The sequence below is a fragment of the Stegodyphus dumicola genome, chromosome 10 (genome assembly GCF_044657685.1).
Source record: "Stegodyphus dumicola isolate Sdum_Otavi_A_Nest chromosome 10, ASM4465768v1".
Classification (NCBI taxonomy): domain Eukaryota; kingdom Metazoa; phylum Arthropoda; class Arachnida; order Araneae; family Eresidae; genus Stegodyphus; species Stegodyphus dumicola.
The window spans coordinates 128,360,135-128,379,334 of NC_140777.1; the positions used below are offsets into that span (position 1 = coordinate 128,360,135).

The 19,200-nt window shown below is 32.2% G+C and overlaps 1 protein-coding gene across 3 annotated transcripts in view; it reads left to right on the forward strand.

Annotated features, from left to right (window-relative positions):
- Positions 1 to 16,030, forward strand: part of LOC118190239 (protein broad-minded-like) — a 50,188-nt gene extending 34,158 nt beyond the window's left edge. For all 3 annotated transcript variants that reach the window (XM_035360926.2, XM_035360928.2, XM_035360927.2), the window contains one exon: positions 2,289 to 16,030. In XM_035360926.2, the coding sequence (XP_035216817.1) occupies positions 2,289 to 5,669 (3,381 nt within the window). In that variant the 3' untranslated portion in view covers positions 5,670 to 16,030. The remainder of the gene's footprint in view (positions 1 to 2,288) is intronic.
- Positions 16,031 to 19,200: the final 3,170 nt, after the last annotated feature.

Genomic DNA, 19,200 nt, shown 5'->3' on the forward strand with positions numbered 1-19,200 from the left:
TTCTAAACAATTGTATTTTTATTAAATTAATATTTTAATATTTTGAGAAAATGTATGTTATGTAATAATTGTTACTAAATTTAAGTATGAAACACACCCACAAAAAATTTTACATGTTTTTTAAATTTATTTTATTGCAGTTTCCTTTTGTAAAGCACAAGTGTCCCATTACTTTTTTGAGACACTGTAATTACTTCATTTTGGAATTATAATATTTTCGTAAGAAATTAATACCACTGAAAAAAATAGGCTAAAAAATATTATTACACTAAAGGAATAAACGAGGTTCTCTATCGCGTTGTTCAAGTTTTTGTAATTTTACTTCATGACACACTCGTACATAAACATATTAGACTGAATTATAAACCAAGTATAACTAATTAGGTAATCCTAGAAAAAGAATAAACTAAACCTAGTAAGCAAAACATATATGTATTACATTCAGAATTCTAAATGTTTATATAAATGTTTCTCGCAAGGCCTGCCGGGAAAAAGATGTCAAACGTTCTTTGGTCAGACGATTATAAACGAACGCTAACATGATTAGTTTTGTTTTCAACAACCACATTACCATTTCAATTAAATACCACAAACAGTGATTAAATTTTGGAATAATTAGTTTTAAATAATAATAAGGGCAATTGAAGGCGTAATTTATCGGATGCACTATGACAAAATACTACTATTAGATCTGCATTTGGAATAAATATTTTGCACTCTTTCAACTCATTAGACATTACGAACACTGATATTAATTAATCGCAAAGCTTAAACGTTTAAATACTTACTCACTACATATAACAGTGCAAAGTGCATGAGAATAATCTGCATAAAATGAACAAAAAATATTTCAAGCAGTAATTGTAAACATTTTCTTACTTACCTGCGCTACACAACCAACACGCATTCAGCCATGTTTTTTTCTGCAACTAGCTTTCAAACACTTTTCTCCTGATTGGCTAATTTCCAGTCAGTCACGTGATTCTTCCGCGCGGCTTCTGAAACATTACCTGTAATGCTACAAGCAAATCCGCTGTTACCGCTACAGTTTGCTTTCAACCTGTTGCCATTACAGGAAATTCTTGTGTAACTTTTTGATTTCTGTAACTTTACAAAACTTTTGCCTGTAAAGAGCGAACTTTTTTTTTTTACCGTGTGGATACTTGTTTGGAATTTTTGTCACACTTGAGGCTCCATTATGACATTTTTTTCCTTTCTTGTTGATGATATTACCTATCGACGCTTTAGATATCACAAAACCACGACTCTCACATCGTTTTTGGATAACGGAGTATGCATATTTCTCTTCGGAAAGAGCGTAAATGTAGCCTTCGAACCACTGCTATGTTAAATTCGCCATTTTGAATAAAAACAAAACTTTCAAGCCACAGACGATAATTTTGACTTTTAAAAACATAGTACAATTGCAATTACTTCTTTTGCAGCAAACGATTTTTTATTACCGCTTACCAAAATCGTCTAAATATGTGCGAACAGCCTCTGTATAATGTCTCTGCAGTAAAGAGGTGCTTAAAATACTGTTGAACCAAATATTCTCTTGAAAAGTTTGTGGGAGGAGAAGAGAGGTGTGAAGCCCTCTAATCTATTCCTCAGGGGGTTTTACTTTAGAATCTCTCAAAACAGAGTTAAGCAAATTCATACTATCACTTATAAGATGCCCATGGTTCTTCAACTAACAACAGGTACAGTGGTTGTGCTTCTGGCCATGATGAATTTGTGGAGTGGAATGATGCTATTGTAAGATAAGTACAGCATAAAAAATTATATTATGAGATTTCTTTTAGTCTTCAAAGACATTCTTATTGTGATACCTTTGTCCAATTTTATAAATAGGCTATAAACAGTAATTGTTTTATTTGGTATCTTTATATCACACACAATTGTCATCAATTTTAATTTTATTTATGTTAAAATTTTCTGCCAAGCATAAATGAATATGCTATTTGTTTATTTATTAATTTATTTTTTGTGCAAATTAATTGCTTAGTACACACGCACTCCATGTTTTAACTTTAATGTCTGTCTAAAAATTTGTCTTAATACTGTCAGTTCTAGTAATGAATTACTAATGTATAAATTTAACATTCCTAAACAGAAATTTTAGCAGCTATGTTTTTCCCCTGGTATGTTTTTTTTTTAAATATTTTAATGTTATGTACTTCAGTATGTAAGTTTATATACAAGTATTATACAAGAGTAAAATAATATATCAAACATTATTTTATTATGTAATATAAATTTATTCATTATTTTTATTGTTGTTTTAGATGGATTTTCAATCCCTGGTGAACAAGGATGGTTTCAAAACCATTCTCCTTTACCATTTAAAAAGTCAAGTTAGAAGCAAATTTGGGAATGCTATTTCAAACAAGATTCAAGAGCATATTGAGAAAGATGAATCTTTATCTTCGGATAACCTTGTCACAGAGTTAAGTAGCAACGTTTCTGAATCGAAAGAATTTCAGGACCTTTTTAAGTCGTACATAGATAACCTAAATGTTCTCTTCAGTGACAAAGAATCTTTTGTTCCAAAAGATGAAAAATTAGGTTCGGATTCACAGTGTAGTTCAGCATCTAGTATGAATATATCATCCATTGATTTTTTAAGTCCACACCAGTTTCAGAATATTACTCAATCCTTGTTGAATGGAATATTTGTTGAAAAACTGGAAGCTATTGAAACACTTTGTAGACTACCTGCTCTGGAGCATATCATCAAACCAACTTTGTGGCCAGAAATTGAGAGTGGTCTTCAGAATGCTTTGTCAAGCAATGTTGTCTTAATTAAAGATGCCAGTTTGAAACTTTATTCAAAGATGCTTAGTTCTCCTGAACCAAAAGTTGTTCAAGAAAGCTATACTAGTCTCATAAAATTCCTCCTACATAAACTTTTACCCCTCTTAAATAAAAACAACACAGATTCATATTTCATGTATAAGTGTAAGTGTGCAGTGGAAGTCATAGCAATTCTAAATAAGTTCCTTCAAAATATATCTTCGCACTGGTTACGATATCCTCAATCAGTTATTGAGGAAATAACTGTTCTGAGCTTAAGTATATTATCACACAGTTGCAAATATTCAAGTCATTTCCCTACTTGGATATGTGTTGCTCTTTGTGATCCTAAAGCAAAATGGTTAAAGAATATCCTCTTTGGACATATTAGCAGAGGATTTTTACTAAGTGCTTTAGAAAGAGATTTTCATTTGCTACAATTTGCTGTTGAATTCTGTGAAAAATTTGCCTCTGCTGATGATTATTTAGCATTAAAAGATAAATGCTGTCAAAAGTCTGCTTTTGTTGCAGAAATAACACATATAATCTGTTTTCTTTCTCATATTCTTCAATACTACCAGGGAAGAGAAATTTTTGCGTATGTGTCACAAGGAACATTATCACCATGCTGGATGAATGCGCTGAACTTAGTGATGAAATGCACTCGGAAACTATGCTGTGTAACTTGTTTTAATTGCTGTGCTGTTGTATGTGAAATAGTTTCAAAAAAGTGGTCATATTTTTGGGATGGTGATATATCTATTACAGGTAACAGTCTGACAGAAATGCTTATATTTCCTCATTGTGATGTAGGATGTACAGCAGTAAGTAGTATTTATTTCACAATACAATGTTTATGTGAGGCCCTTGATAGCTTCTATAATGTTTCTGATATCCTTCCAACAGGTAAGGTTGATCATTTTATATGTGCACTTTTGAAACATTGTATTGATTTTTATTTTATAAACAGTGATTTAAATCAGGTGCCAATATGTGTTTTAAACATCTTAATTTCTTGTCTTTGTCTTGTGAAGAAAATATTATCAACTCCTTCAACTTTTTTTCTGAAGAGTCAGTTTAATGAAGTTCTTAAAATATGGTGGTTAAAAACTAATGACTTTTGCAAGAAAAAGTCAACTATTAATGACTGTGATTTAGCATCCAGCCATCGCAATGAAGTTACATCAGAATTAGAGAATAAAATGTCACTGCTACATATGTGCTTTTTGGGAAAACCATTTGGCATTCAAATTTTACATAATGCTGAATACTTGGAAATAAGTTTGCATGTTTTATTAGAAAAAATGCTTACTGATTTGAAGCAGAAGAACTCCCTTTGTCCCCGTGATTCTTTGTTGCTGTCAACTGCACTGAATTCAAGTTTTTCGCTGACTTCTATTTTAAATAAGTCTTTATTGTTCAAACTTTCTTCAGTAATTTGGCAAGCAAATGAAATGGAAAATTTATTAGAAAGTCCAATTAAACTCATGTTAGAAATATTGGTACCTTCCATATTTACTGAATTAACTACTAATGAAATGTTAGTTGATACCAATTGTGATAATCCAAACCAGTTATTTGAATATGTGTTATTGTTTCCTAATTTGACAACTCACGACTGCATACCACATGAAGACTATAACATTCTTGCTTTACAAGTTATTTCTTCATTGACATCTTCAATTCAATCTGTATGTATTCTGCAAGCTAAATTCATGTTGATAGAAATGCTTTTTGAACTTCAATCCCAGCATGTGAATAATGATGGAATATTAATAACAGATCCTATAACAATATTAGTTAATCTTATTTTAGTGAAGATGTATGCAGTTGGGGGTCCAGAAGAGAAGGTTCTGCCTCCTGAATTTCTAGAGAACAGCACTGAATACAATTGGCCTTTTATTCAAAGCTATCCTCTTCCTGAAATATATTATCATGAGCTGTCATTGGATAATAATTTTAATATGAATTTCTGCATTACAGAAATTCATCAAGTGAATTTGCAGAATGTCTTTCTGAAGTGTATCCAGTCTAACAAACAATTAACACCAGATTTTCTTTTACATTTGTTAAAATGTAACCTTAATCTATTAACTGCTGATTTAGACTTTTCCAAGACCTTGAATTTTGTAACTTTAGATTCACCCAGTGAAATAGTCTTGGAAGATGAAATACTTTATGGAATTTCACTGACAAATAGATATGGAAATATTTTAAAACTGACATCAGCTGATGATTCATGGAAATTAGAAAAATTGTTGAAAGCAGTAAAATGTTTTTTTGGAATAGAAAATTATGTAAAATTTGATACTTTTGTGAACACAATTTACCTAATTTTTAAAGCTGATTTAGAAGCATGTTGGCTATTTTTAGAAACCTTTGCTACATCCAAAAATTCTCTTTTCATTTGGTCTGAGCGATTATTACAAGCAAAAGGTTATGATTCTCAGAAGTATACAACGTTTTACTGTGCAATGCTGGAACAATGCGATATTATTGTAAAAACAACTCTGCCACTTGTTTTTAATGCTCTCAAATCGTGTGGGATTTTGCCATCTGTTATTTTCAAATACTGGACAAACCAGTGTTATTGGAATTATTTAGATTTTATTGAAATAGCTCAATTTCTGCTCATGAGTATAATACATTCTGGTGATTTTGTAATATATTTCTTTGTTTCTATTTTGAAACACCTCCAGCCTGTGATATTAAAACATGCACATGATTGTGATATTTTCAGCATTTTGAAAAAAATGCCTGTTCATAATTATAAGTTATTTAATTACATACAGTTCATAATTGAGCTTTCTGACTGTTTTCATGCCTCTGTGTCTGAAACAGTTATGGATATTCTGGCTGAAAAAATGTCATAGATTATATTTGTTAAATACTTTTATTGAAATTTAATGTTTAAATGTTGTTGAAGTGTATTGTATGCTACAGAGCAGACTTTCAAATTTCTAGAAATGTCATATAATGAATCATATTTAAATTTCAATAACAATGTACTTGCATTTACCAGGAAGAATTGAAAAGCAATGTATTCTATTTTTTTTTTTTTTTTTTTTTTTTTTTTTTTTTTTTAAAGAAACACTTGCATAGGTTTAATACAAAGAATGCTCAAATATGAACAGGAATCTAACATTTAAATTGTATTTATTAATATAAACAAAATGACTTACAATCTGATTTTCTGTTTAGTCATTGACCATCATGATCTTTTTCTTCCAAAAACCTAAGAAATTTCTTGATTCCGAAAAAATAAAACTTTTGTGATTGATAAATTTTTGCAAAGTGTTAATAATCTGTTCATTAGATATGAATTTCTTCTGTCTTAAATTTTTTTTTTAGAGGATCAAAGAGCTTAAAGCATGATGGTGCTAAATCACCTCAAATTTGAGGTGAAATGGTACTTCTGTTTTTCAAAGATCTAATGATGATTTGCTGTGCAGCGGTATTGTGAATCCCTTACCCCCAACAAGTTGATTACAACTGAAAGGAGTTGTGAAAAGAAGAGCTAGCCAGTTATTGACAAGTGTGTTATTGTGACTATCTTACTTGTCTAACAGTAATATCAGAACAAGTCTACAAAATTTTATTGTGGTGAGAAGCATGGAGTTGTTTCTGTCATTGGCATGTGCCTTCAGCACCTTATTATTAGAGTATGTCTTTGCCCATCTCCATCTTAATTTTAATGGAGATTCTCCCAGGGAATGATTACAAGGGCCTCCCACCCCCGGCTCCTATTACAAAACCAATTGAGATTACTTTTGGCTCAACTGTGTATTTTAAATGCTGCCATGCCACAAAGACACTATGCATTTACTCGAAATGAGAATAAAAGGCTATCTAAGCCTTTTATTATAGCCTTTTATTCTCATTTCGAATCCAGGCCTAATGCATCCAGCAACACTAACCACTATATAGATCAGGGTGGCTTTGAAAATTGTAAATACTGTATTTCCTTATGTATCCCCCCATAGCTTTTTGGTACCAGGTTCTGAAAATTTTAAAAATATTCACGCAATTTTGCCGTTCATCAATGCATTCAGAAGATGAGTTCCCCAAAACTTTAAAATAGATTCATCCATGTAATGACTGTTTTCATCGTACTAACAAACTCTTGCAAATACTTGTGAAGGTCATGCTAAGCCTTCTCTTCTAATTGTTGAACTTTACACTAGCCTATTATACGAACCAACCCATCACTGCGAAACAAACATGAACTGACATTCAGTTTACGATTTTGTGAGTTAGATGCACATTCACCTGCTCCAATTTTTTAAGGAGGATTTGAGGTCTAGTAGCAGCGAAAACATTAAAACTGGAGTATCCGGTCCTCGCCTGATCACCGGGACCAAAGGCTAAGAGGAAAAAGCATGTTAAATCATAGCACTAAAAAAATCAGTGAAATTAAATTTTTGAAAAACCCTAATTAAAGAATTTTGATATCTACTGACTGAAGCTGTTGGCTCACTAACATCTTTATTAACCTTCCGGCGGGCGCGCCTTCTGCACCAACAGGTCGTGCGTATTTCGCTAGATACGCTATTATAAAAAATAAATTTTCCAGAGCAAAAATATTGAAATTATTTTGTAAATAGTTAAATGTTAATAAGTACAATTGAGTTAAACAATATGAACTTTAAATTAAGGAAATAAAATAAGTATAAAACACTAAAACAATATAAAAAGGACTAAAGACTTACCAAACTAACTTGAAAGAAAAACAAAATTAAACTGCCAATATTTCGACTGAACTTTTATATTTTTAATCAGTAAGTGGAAAAACACATTAAATATTACATAAAAATCAATTTCTTAATCACTTCATTGCATCGCTGCAGTCTGAATAAATATATTTACAGTGCTCTAGACGAATTTTAAACAAATCTTACAGCTGAACCTCGTAATTCTAGTGAGCTTGTCATTTTGGCAGGTTTTGCATCTTTTTTTTTTTTTTTTTCTTTCCTAAAGTCATTTCTTCAACAACTCCTAATTCTGCTTTTCGTTTCAACAATTTTAATTTCAGCTCGCTTTGAAGAGAGGTAGGGCTTCTTCTTTCAACGTTTTCCTTTATAAGAGCATTTGCTAGCTTTCACAGATATTGCCTTCTAAGTAATTTTTCACTATTATTCGTTGAATGAATTATGTAGCTGTTGATTGCTGCTATATTTAGCATAGAGATGAAAACTACAAGAGGCCAACGCATGGTGTTCCTGGCAATATTGTAAGAAGCACAGAGTTTGTCCACTGTATCCACACCTCCTTTGGTACGATTGTAAAATGTGATAATCTCAGGCTTTCTTTGGTGCTGGGTATCTTCATCTATTGCTACGTACGTCATCATGAAGACTTGAAATTAATATGACGTTTCTATAACGTTTTGGTACATAGGAGAGAAGTGTAATATTTTTTCTAAATCCAAAAAGACTCGTATTGGGTTCCCGAGTTTTCGTCAGCTTGAACTGATCCGGAATTTAAGGTTTATTTATTTATTTATTATTATTATTATTTTTTTTTTTTCTTTTTCAAAGTACCTACAAATGACAATTTTTTTCATTTAGATCTCGTACTAACTCAAAACTTGAAAACCAGTTTTCTGTGGTTACATTTCTCCCAGTGTTATGAATAAGTTCTGTCAACCTTTATACAACATCTTGTGGTTTGTTGCTTACGCAAAAAGGACCATCTGGCTGCGCTCCAGCATAAATTTCCAAATTGTATGTGTAAAACATACGAGCGTCTACCATAGCATAAATTTTTGTTTTTTTAGGAATGTATTGAATAAAACCACATCTTCCTCGAAATCCTTCTAATTTCTCTTCGATTGTGACATTCTCTCCAAGTGAATAGCACTTCTGGCAATTAGAGACAAACTTTTCAAAAATGTTTCTTATTGGAGCCAAGCGGTCGACTCCTCTGCATTCTGCTTTTGTGTTTATGTGATCAAACCGTAAAGCTCTTAGTAAAAACAAAAATCTCTTTAAGTTCATTACTACTTTAAAACCATCCATTCTCCACAGTTTCTCAAGATTAACTCTGTTACCATGATAAATACCAGCTAAATAAGCCCAAAAGAGCTTTTATTTCTGCTCCATCCATGTCTCTGCTGCCCCTTATACGAGAATAATTAAACCTCACAGAAGAAATAAACTTTATTCGTATCTTCAGCGATGATTTCTATCATACTATCAGTCAAAGGGCATTTCCATATATCCAAAATATCTGTTAGAGATTTAGCTTCACCGCTGACTCCAGGAACATGAACACATATATTACGAGACACTTTAGTTTTCTTAAACGGTTCTTTATCTCATGTCCAAGAATCGATGACTTTTCTGTTTTTCATTTGATGAGCTATATACACTTCGAAAGAACTATCATTATTATTTTCCTCTTCAGACTTGCTCTCTGCACTTATCTCTGATTCTGAATCACCTTATGCATACAGTTCTTTCTGAAATTCGATCGTCTTCATCTGTAATGCTTTCATCTAAAATAATGTCCTCATCGTCATCACTGTTACATAAAAGCATATTTCTTATAATCTCAAGATCCTTCAGATCATTCATGTCGAGCATTTTACTTTTATTCGCTATAACTGAAAACAAAAGAACAAAAATATCATACATGATCGCGCATATGTGATGCATACAGTGTTTCTATTTTATCATTAAAAGTAATTATGCACACAAATTATATAAAATTATAAGATTTAGATGCAAAAGAATAAAGATTTTCTATAATACGAGTAAAAAAGGAAATTAGATATAACAAAAACTTACTTCAACGGTCGCGCGTATTTCTGGAATACAAATAGTAAATCTTCAGACTCTCATTAATCCCTCGAAATCCAGCAGACAACTGAAAGAAGGGCGAATGAAGAGGAGAGAATAGCCAAGAACACGCGGTCATAGCGCCCTCTGGCCTACGAAACAAATGCGAAATTAATATCTAGTGTATCTCACACACGCGCCCGCTGGAAGGTTAAGTTCTATATACAAAATTTACCTCAAAGTACTAAGATGCAAGTAGCAGAGACAACATAAAATGGATTGTCCGATCTGCACCTCAAAAGTAGAGGTATACCGGAGCCAAAGGCTAAAATATAGAGTTTTAATTAACCAGCAAAATGCTAAAAAGTTTTAGTATCCTAGTATTGAATTTTTGATGTCTTCTAACTAGAAGATGTATTGGCCTCGCCAACATCTTTATTATGTTCTATTTGCATTATTTACAAAGATCCAATTAGGATAATCATTGATAATACAAAACATAATTATGCATTACAAACTATCAAACATTGAAAAAGAAGATAAATTAAAATGTACACTTAAGAAATAGTCATAATACAGTTACAATTTTAACGTAGAAAACAATTAGAGAATATTTATAAGTAGGTACTATGAATATAGTATCAGAAATACGGAGAACAATTCTTCATTAAAGAGTGGAATAACTCGATACAATAAGAGTTTAAATATTAAAGATTCAATAATATAGTTGTAAGTTTAGACATATAATACATCTTCATTAACATAGATATATTCCATAAGTATAGATAATAATTTTCGACCTTTATTAATTGTTACAAGTTTACATAAAAGGTCAGATGTTAAAGTTTGTGGGAAGAGTTCTTTGCATTTTAAAGCAATACTTGGGAAATCCACGATCATGTAAATTGCATCTGCCGATAAGTAGCCACATTGAAATTCACGTAGTGAGTCTTTTAATTTGAATCTGTTGAAATAAAAGGGAAAAGTACCGTGGTTTGTGAGGATTTGAATGAGGAAAAAGTCACAATGATGTCGTTTTCCTGAGACTTTTGATAGAATTCTGAAAGTGTTTCTTCCAGTGTCCTCTTCCTGCCATCTTTTATGCCATATTTCAAGGGCTTTCTCCTTGGCTATTCGGGCTATGAAACTTAACGGTAATTTACATTCCACTTTTTCCAAAGAGTAAATGCCTTTCTTTGCTAATTCATATTCAGTTGCTTTTTCATTTCCGAAGGAGCCCTGATAACCCCTAATCCAGTGCAGCTTGGCCTTAGTGACAGATAAGAGCTTTTTAACTTCAATTATATATGCATTGTAGATATCAAACGTCTCTACCGATTTCAGTACTGCTTGACTATCGGCGTAGATATTTGCTGTCATTTTGTGGGATTAAGCCAGGATAGTGCTGACTTCATTGCTTTAGTCTCCGCTTGATAGACCGAGCAGTTCTTGTCAAGTTGAAACGAATACTCTTGAGTACTCCATTCCACAATGTGCAGAAGCCAGCACCCGTACCGTCATCGTTCTTGGATCCGTCAGTATATATTTCCAGTTCTTTATTTATAGGAGGTATATCATCCCAGTGAAATATTTAAATCCGTGCTGGGTGTAGATAACATCTGTTCAGAAGGAAATCTATATCTTCTCTGGAAATATGGATATCATCTAAGTTAAAATCCGTCCAGCCTCCTTTTAGTCCTTTGAATTGCACAATCCAGATCTAATTTAATATCCAATGCGATTAAACCCGCAATTAGTTGTAAAGAAGATGTTTTGTAGCTTTTGGTCATAGCTAATAACGCAACACGTTAGATTGTGTTTGCTTTGTTTCTCATTTTAATAGTGGGTGGGTGCCACCAGGCTGCGCTGGCATACACTGCCGCTCTTTCTATAGCTCGCTTGTATAACTCCTTTATGACTAGTTTAGAAAGACCAGGCAATTTCACAAGATTATAATTTTACATACCTTGGATTTTATATAGTTCAATTGTGGTAGCCATGTTAAACATTCATATATTGTTACGCCAAGATATTTTATTTGTTTTTGCCTTTTTATGGTCACTTTGCCCATTTTAATCGTAGGGTCAGAGTGAGCCGAACCTCGTTTCTTGGTTGTTGCAAACATTGAACTTGATTTCTCCGGTGAGAATTGAAGTTTACATCTAATTGCCTAATCAGATAGTTTTTGTAAACATTTTTGGCTCCATTTTGAATTTGCTTATAAGTAGATCCAGTTACTATGAGTAGCACGTCGTCTGCATAAGCTTGAATTTGAATACTTTCTCCATAGTCTATCTGAAAGGCAATGTTCATAACTATATTCTAGAAAAGAGGTCCGGAATTTGAACCCTGAACACATCCTTTTTCTTGAGCTTGATTATAGTGTACGTTATTGATTTCATATATGATATGACGATTTTCCAGGCTTTCGATTACTTTATATATATTAATAGGACATTTGAGATTAAGAAGTTCTTGGAGTAAGAACGGCCACCAGATATTATTAAACGCACTTTTTATGTCCAGAGAAATAACAATTGTATAGCAATTATTCCATCTATTTTCTTCAATTGTTGCTGTTATGTCTTTTATTGCATCTGATGAACAGATGCCAGCAGTGACCCCATATTGTTCATTACTTAGTTTCCCATTAGAGTGTAGGAAGTAACTTAATTTATTGGTAATCAACTTGTCGTAGATTTTGCTCCATGAGTTTAGGAGACAAATGAGCCTATAAGCCTCTGGTAACTCTCCATTTTCCCCTTCTTTAGAGAAGAGAACCAGTTTAGCGATTTTCTAACATTCTGGAAAAATGCCTCGTCTAAAAAGTTTGTTGAACAATACAGTATGTAGGGATGGATTAGCATAATATAGTTCTAGAATGATTTCTCTTGGCAGGTGGTCTATTCCTGGGGCCTCTTCAGGATTTAGAGATCTAATAGTATATTCTACCTCGTGTCGGGTAAAAGGAACATCCTCCTGTGCTCCATAGCTTCTCTGTAAGTTATCTCTAAATTGAGTATGTTCAAATAGATCGTCCTGTCGGCTATCCTTCGGAAAATGATGATGCAGTAGTAACTGGATTGTTACTTCTATAGTTTGGGTCTTTGTATTGTCTGGTTTTAGTAGTGCTTTTAATTGAAGGGGAGATTGAGTGTTCCCCTTAGCAAAATCGTAATGGATACCAAAGGGAGAACTTGGATATGTTTTATCCAAATGCATTTTCCATAAATTTCTTTTTGCCTTAAACAATTCTCGTTTGTATTTGGCCAGGTCTTTTTTATAAATCTTTTTGTAAAATTCTCCAAGTTCTTTGTCTTGAATACATCTCTGGAATCGCTTACTTTCCACTGTTATTCTTTTTCTCATTATAGAGAGTTCTTGAGTCCATCATGGGACACCTTTATGTTGAGTATTTAAAGTTTTGCCTTTGGCTTTAACGGCCAAGCCACATAATTCTTGTACTTTTTTAGTCCATTTGACTATGAGCCCATTTAAATCTACTGTATACTTTTTCCATAAATTGTTAATTTGTGTTGTGGGTTTAATTTGGCGAAATAATTGGCATGCATCTCCTAAAAAAGTAACCAGTCCATTTTTTCTAATTTATATTTACATTGTGATGCTTTTGTCATGTTATTGTACGAGATTTCAAAATGTATTTAGCAGTGATCACTCAAGACCTTCCAATTTTTTATTATGCCATTTGTAAAGGTGGAGCGGGAGGCTGTAATATCTATCCAACTCTTGCCCCTCATACAGTTATATGTAGGGAGCCTATCTGGATCATTTTCTATTACAAATCTTTGAGATGTTAGGAATTCTCATACTGTTCGGCCTATTGGATCCTCAAAAGGAGAGCCTCCATAATTCACTTTTAGTATTTAAATCTGCCAAGATGATTATATCTTGTTTTTGAGATAAGTTTCTCTCCACTTAGTCCAAGAGGTTAAGTAAATCTGTCAAGTTCGTAATTGGTTGACTGTAACAATTAAAAATTGAAAGAGTTCTTTGTTCAATCACCGATGTTATTATAATTCAATTCGGCGTTGAAATAGTATTTAGCACCGTGATTTGTGGATTAACCACTACCGTGGCCATCTTGAGAAGTTGGCCAGAAGAATATATTATCTTCGACTGTATCAGGAAACCTACTGGTTTTCCATGAATACTGTACGGTTCTTATACGAAGATTATATCATAATCAAAAATACATGTCTTTAACTGTGCAGTTGCTACGTGTGATCTCGCTAAGTTTATATGAACTGCTTTTATATGTCTTTTATTCGAGTTATTATCCACAGTTTATTCGTTTTCTTAATTCTTCGATTTCTAGCATTCGGCTTGCACAATCTTTGAAGAAACTGGAATTTGGTCATTTAGCTGCTGATCGTTGTTGGCATTTCATTCTGCACAGTTAATACATTTCTGATATGTACTTTCGCAATTTTTGTGGGAATAACCCACCTCTCCACAGTAGCCACAAGCTTCTTCGGTTTGACATTGTCTTGAAATGTGCCTATATTGGCGGCATTTAAAGCATTGAGTAGGGCGAGTATATTCTTTTAAATTAAACCATTCCCCGTTTATGCATACTTTACGGATTTTTATCAGATGTTTAAAGACTTCCGGAGAAGTTTCACAAACCCAATGATTAGCGTTCTTTTGTTTTATTGGGAATTTGACAATCAATCCGTTCCCGTCTATTCCGTCATTTTGAGCAACAACTGCTTCTTTAACTTCGTCCTTTGTGATATCTTTTGGGATATCATAAATAATTATTTTAGGAGAACGCTTTAAAGGTCGTACGACCTGTAATTCTTCCTTTAGCTCTGGAACTGAACTAATTTCTTTTTCAAGTACCTCTAAGTTTGTTTCTTTATTCGTTTCAATCAGGAGGCCTCCTTTGGAGACCTGCTTGATCCTTTTAACTCCCATACGGAGTTTAGATGGATCGATAGTTTTAAGTATTTTCTTTTTAATTCTGTCTAGTTTTCTCCCTTCTTTTGTAGGATATATTTATTGTGACAAATTGTTTCTCTGTTTTTTTACGAGATTTTGATCTGTCACGAGGGGGACGTTTTAAGACATCCGCATATGCGTCCTTTTCCTTGTCATTTATGGAATGTATTTCACATTCCAAGTGTGCCATTTCGACACATTGTTCAGTAAGCAAATTGAACATCAGTTGGAACTGATGTCTGATGTCTGCAGCTACTGATCTGTTAAGACCAGATGCTTTATTCTTTAAGATTGTCTCTAGGTTGGCTATATAGGTCTGACCTTCCTTAAGAATGTCCTCCTTAGAGTCCATTTTGATATATCAATCAAATCACTATACTTGATATTAAAGCCACTAGGATGTTTACCGACTTAGTACCCTGGGGTTCACACCAAGTCAATATAGTAGTAGGCACTTCTTGCTCAGGATTTGGACCCCCTTTTGTGAGGGAGCCCCCCGACCACGCCAAGGTACCCGAGCACTCGGGAAAGCACAAGAAACTATAAAGAACTCATAATCGCATTTCACACGATTACCAATCTCATTTTTAATTCGCTTTACCACGGGGGGAGTAGCAGAGACATCAGAAAGATGAAGTGAAATTCAGGTTAGAAGGAAGTAGAAAGGAAGATGTGTTATTAGATATTGAGATTTTCATATTACTACATACTATCATTGTTATCTGTAGTTTATCCATGTCTACCTTTATTTGTTATGTTCTTATACTGTAACCACGTCTTTTGCAAATTAGATTATCTGAATAACGTTTTGCTTTCAATTTTCAGGTAAAATTAGCAAAAGAAAAAAAAAAGGGGGGAAATATGTGAGGAAATGCAGTATATGCGTTTTTGCTCAATAGCACGTGGTTATATTAAACTCTTTACATGAAAAGAGCATGAAAATTCCTCTTTGTATTTGAATACTCCTTACAGATAGCCAAAATTAAATATACAGTTTGAAATTCCATTTCTTAACTGTTCTAAACATAAAATGATGTATTTCTTCCATTTTGGAATCAGTTTCAGTGGACTTCACTTATAAATGTTCACTTTTCGAGCATATGGCTTCCACCAACACCTCCTAGAACTAACTCAGTTCTAGGAGGTGTTGCTTCCACACAAGGGAATAATATTACTTCTTTAATGGAAATAATGAATGCACTATTTATGAATATTACTGCAATCATCACACACTTCACTCATCAATTCTTTATAAATTTCAATGTGCTTAACCCACCAATAATGATATCAAGAATTACTTTGAGATAATATAGTCAATAAAGATGTCGTTACTGGTAATTTATTTTTTATGGGTTATTGGCATCATTACGCGTTGTTACAAATATGTAAGCTGTCTTTGGTAGCATAACATCTTGTTGATTACACACTAAAAGTCTGTTGAAACACATAAAATGTACAATGTGTAATAAAAATATTTAATATGAAACTATAAAGGGATAGTCTGTCATTTATTTATTTATTATTTAATTTTTTGAATCACCAGCAGTCAAACTTAGATTACTTGCAGTAAATTACAACCAATTAACAAAGTTTATTTTTTAAAGATTAATTCAATTATAAGAGTCCCTTAAAAGCACAAATACTATAAAAATGCTCTTTCAGGATGCAGGATAGTGTTTCTCTTATTGTTTTTGATTTTTTTTTTTTTTTTTTTTTTTTTTATGTTAAGATGTAACAAGACATGCAAGAAGCATGAATAATTTAAATTTTTAGTTTGAATTTCAGAAATTATAATATTTTTAAAAATGTATTTATGTTTTTACTTTTATGTTTTTTATGTTTATGTGTTATGATTTTGTCAACAGATTTCTCAATATTCATAGAGCATTACGGATATCACAGAGAACGTAAAATAATTAAAAGATGCTTGTTAATTTATAATTAGACTTAAAGATCTTCATTTCAGCTAATATAACTCAGTATTTGAAAACAAAAGCACGGGAAAGGCATGGAATGAAGTAAGCAAATTTCCTGTCTCCATTGACAAGAAGAAAAGGCTTTATCAGGAAGTAAAAGGAATCAAAACATTTTTGGTTTTTAACCTTAAAAGCGCTTTATAACTGGTGTATTTGAGTAATCTGTATTTTTCAATAAAAACCTTTTGGGTACATTTTTCATTACATTTTTCAAAATTTGATGCAGTTAAAAAAGGGATAAAGTTTGAGCACAGGTTTACTGTGTTGTGCTATATCAGAGGAATTATGGTAATGGAAATTTGTCTGCTTTTAGAAATCACATATCAGTTATGCTGTTCAAAAATATTAATTTGTGTAGTATTTTCTGTATAGGTATCTATGCATAAAAGACTGAACTGTGACAGGTGAGTATTGTATTTGTAAAGATGCATGAATAGCAGAAGAAAGCACTGATACATGCATGTTTACAAAGAAGTTTGAATATGTGATTCACAGAGCAGTTCAAGAAATATTCTAATTCTTTACAGTTAGACTTCTCAGAAGAGGGACTATTTGAGAAGCATGCAGTTGGAATTCCTATTTGCCATGCATCATTCTTGATACAGTCAAATAGAATATAGAAACAAAAATGTAAACTTCTTATACCATAAAAAGTTGAAGCAAATTTTAAATGTAATGAAGATTAGATTTGGATTACTCAATCATGGCAAAGTGCATGAGGGCTGTCTGCCTAAAGGGATGGATGCCTTCGTGGAGGACTTTCTAAGGGAAACTGGCTCGTATACACGTTACACATGGGGAAAAACCACGAAAACACCCATGCAGCCAGCCCGTTCGGGGATTCGAACCTCGGACCAAACTAACAGTGTTCAGAGTCTTTCAATGTAATGAAGAATGTAAACTGCGCCCTCCCAAAACAAAGGGACAGTTCCATATCTCCTGTTCTACTGGTCCGATTTACGAAATTCAACTTACGTTTTTCATGTCTCGAAAGCACGAATTAGGATATATATTAGATTTTTATATGCAATCATTCTAACATAGGTTTTTTGACACAAAATCGGACTTTTCTGAAATGGCATGCCAATTTATATCCCATGTTTTGATTCTACGATTTAAATTATGCCAAACTGTCAAGTTTTGTAAAAATCGCACGAGTAGTTTTTATAAAATTAGGTCTCAAAATTTTAGCTCCTCAATGAAGTTTGGTATGTATTTATTAATATCTCTTTTTTAATACACTTTATTTGATTCCTTCTTTCACAGATCGAAATTTAGGTTCATTCCAAATAAAATTCACCCATTTTTTATAATTTATTTTTAAAATTTGTATTTTTAAATCATTTTTATAAATTTTTCGAAAAGTTTTTATTATAACCTACAAAATTGTTAACGTCATCTTAAAGTAGGTGCATTTCTAGGCACACCTGTAAAAGAATTAGAGTTTTTTTTATTCAAAATTTTCTGAGATATATATGAATTTACTTATTAGAGCGTTTTGAAATTTAGCCTCTTATTTTTTGAGCAATAACGCCAAACGATAATACGCACTTTGTTAAAATTATTTGAAAGTATGAGGATCACTTTTTTTTCGCTCGTTCGCAATGAAAAAAAGAAAAGGGGTGAGGGGTGCTATAAATTACGAAGTTTGCCAAGTAAATTATTCTTGGCGAAAACTGAAAAAAAATTCGCCAAAATAAATTTTTGAATTTCTCCGTAAATTTCGCACTGAATTTTACAAAATTTAATATTTAGGTATAATTTGAGTCGTAGAATCGAAATATCGAAAAACATTGGCATGTCATTTCAGGAAAAGTCCGATTTTGTATGAAAATAATTATGTTAGAATGATGCTATATATAAATCTAATATATATCCTAAGTCGCTCTTTTGAGATATGAAAAACTCAATTTGAATTTCATCAATCGCCCCAGTAGAACGGGAGATATAAAACTGTCCCATATATATTGATATATATATATATATATAAGAAAAAATTTAATTTAATCAAATAAATTTAATTTAAATACAAATTTAATTAATTAATAATTAAATAATTCTTTGCGCCATTGCTGCAAGGAATGAAATTTAAATTTAAATTTTAGCGAATACGTAGAAAGTAAAAAAGCAAATTTAAAGCCAAAAAATTTTTTTTTAAATTTTTAAAAAATGTGTAAATATATAAAATTTAATTCTCGAACTAATCTACAATATCATTTAAATTCAGAAGCATAAGCAAATCAAGTGCAAAATCATTCCATGAAAATAAATTCACTAATTTAGCAAATTAAAATTAATCCAAACAATTTTTTTAAAAATGCATAAGTGAATGACTGTTGAGCAGGCAGGAGACAGACTTATCAAGGGAAAGTTGCCTCCAAACCTAACTCTCCAATCATTCAATTCGTGCTTCGTCATTCATGCAGGCGAGGGTAAAAGTCAAAACCAAAAGTAAAAAGTGAAGAATGTCCAAAAAGAAATACCAATAAAGTGGTACTCCTTGAAATTAGCATTTAAGAATTAAAGTTCTAAAAGGAAAATACTAATGAAGTCTTTTGAGAAATAAGTAAAATAAGTATTAAATTAAACTTTAAAAAAATTAAATTAAAAAAAATTATATAAAAAATAATCTAGAAACCAAAGTATTTTAGAAACCCTTGTCTACAGAAATCTCCCAGACACGAATA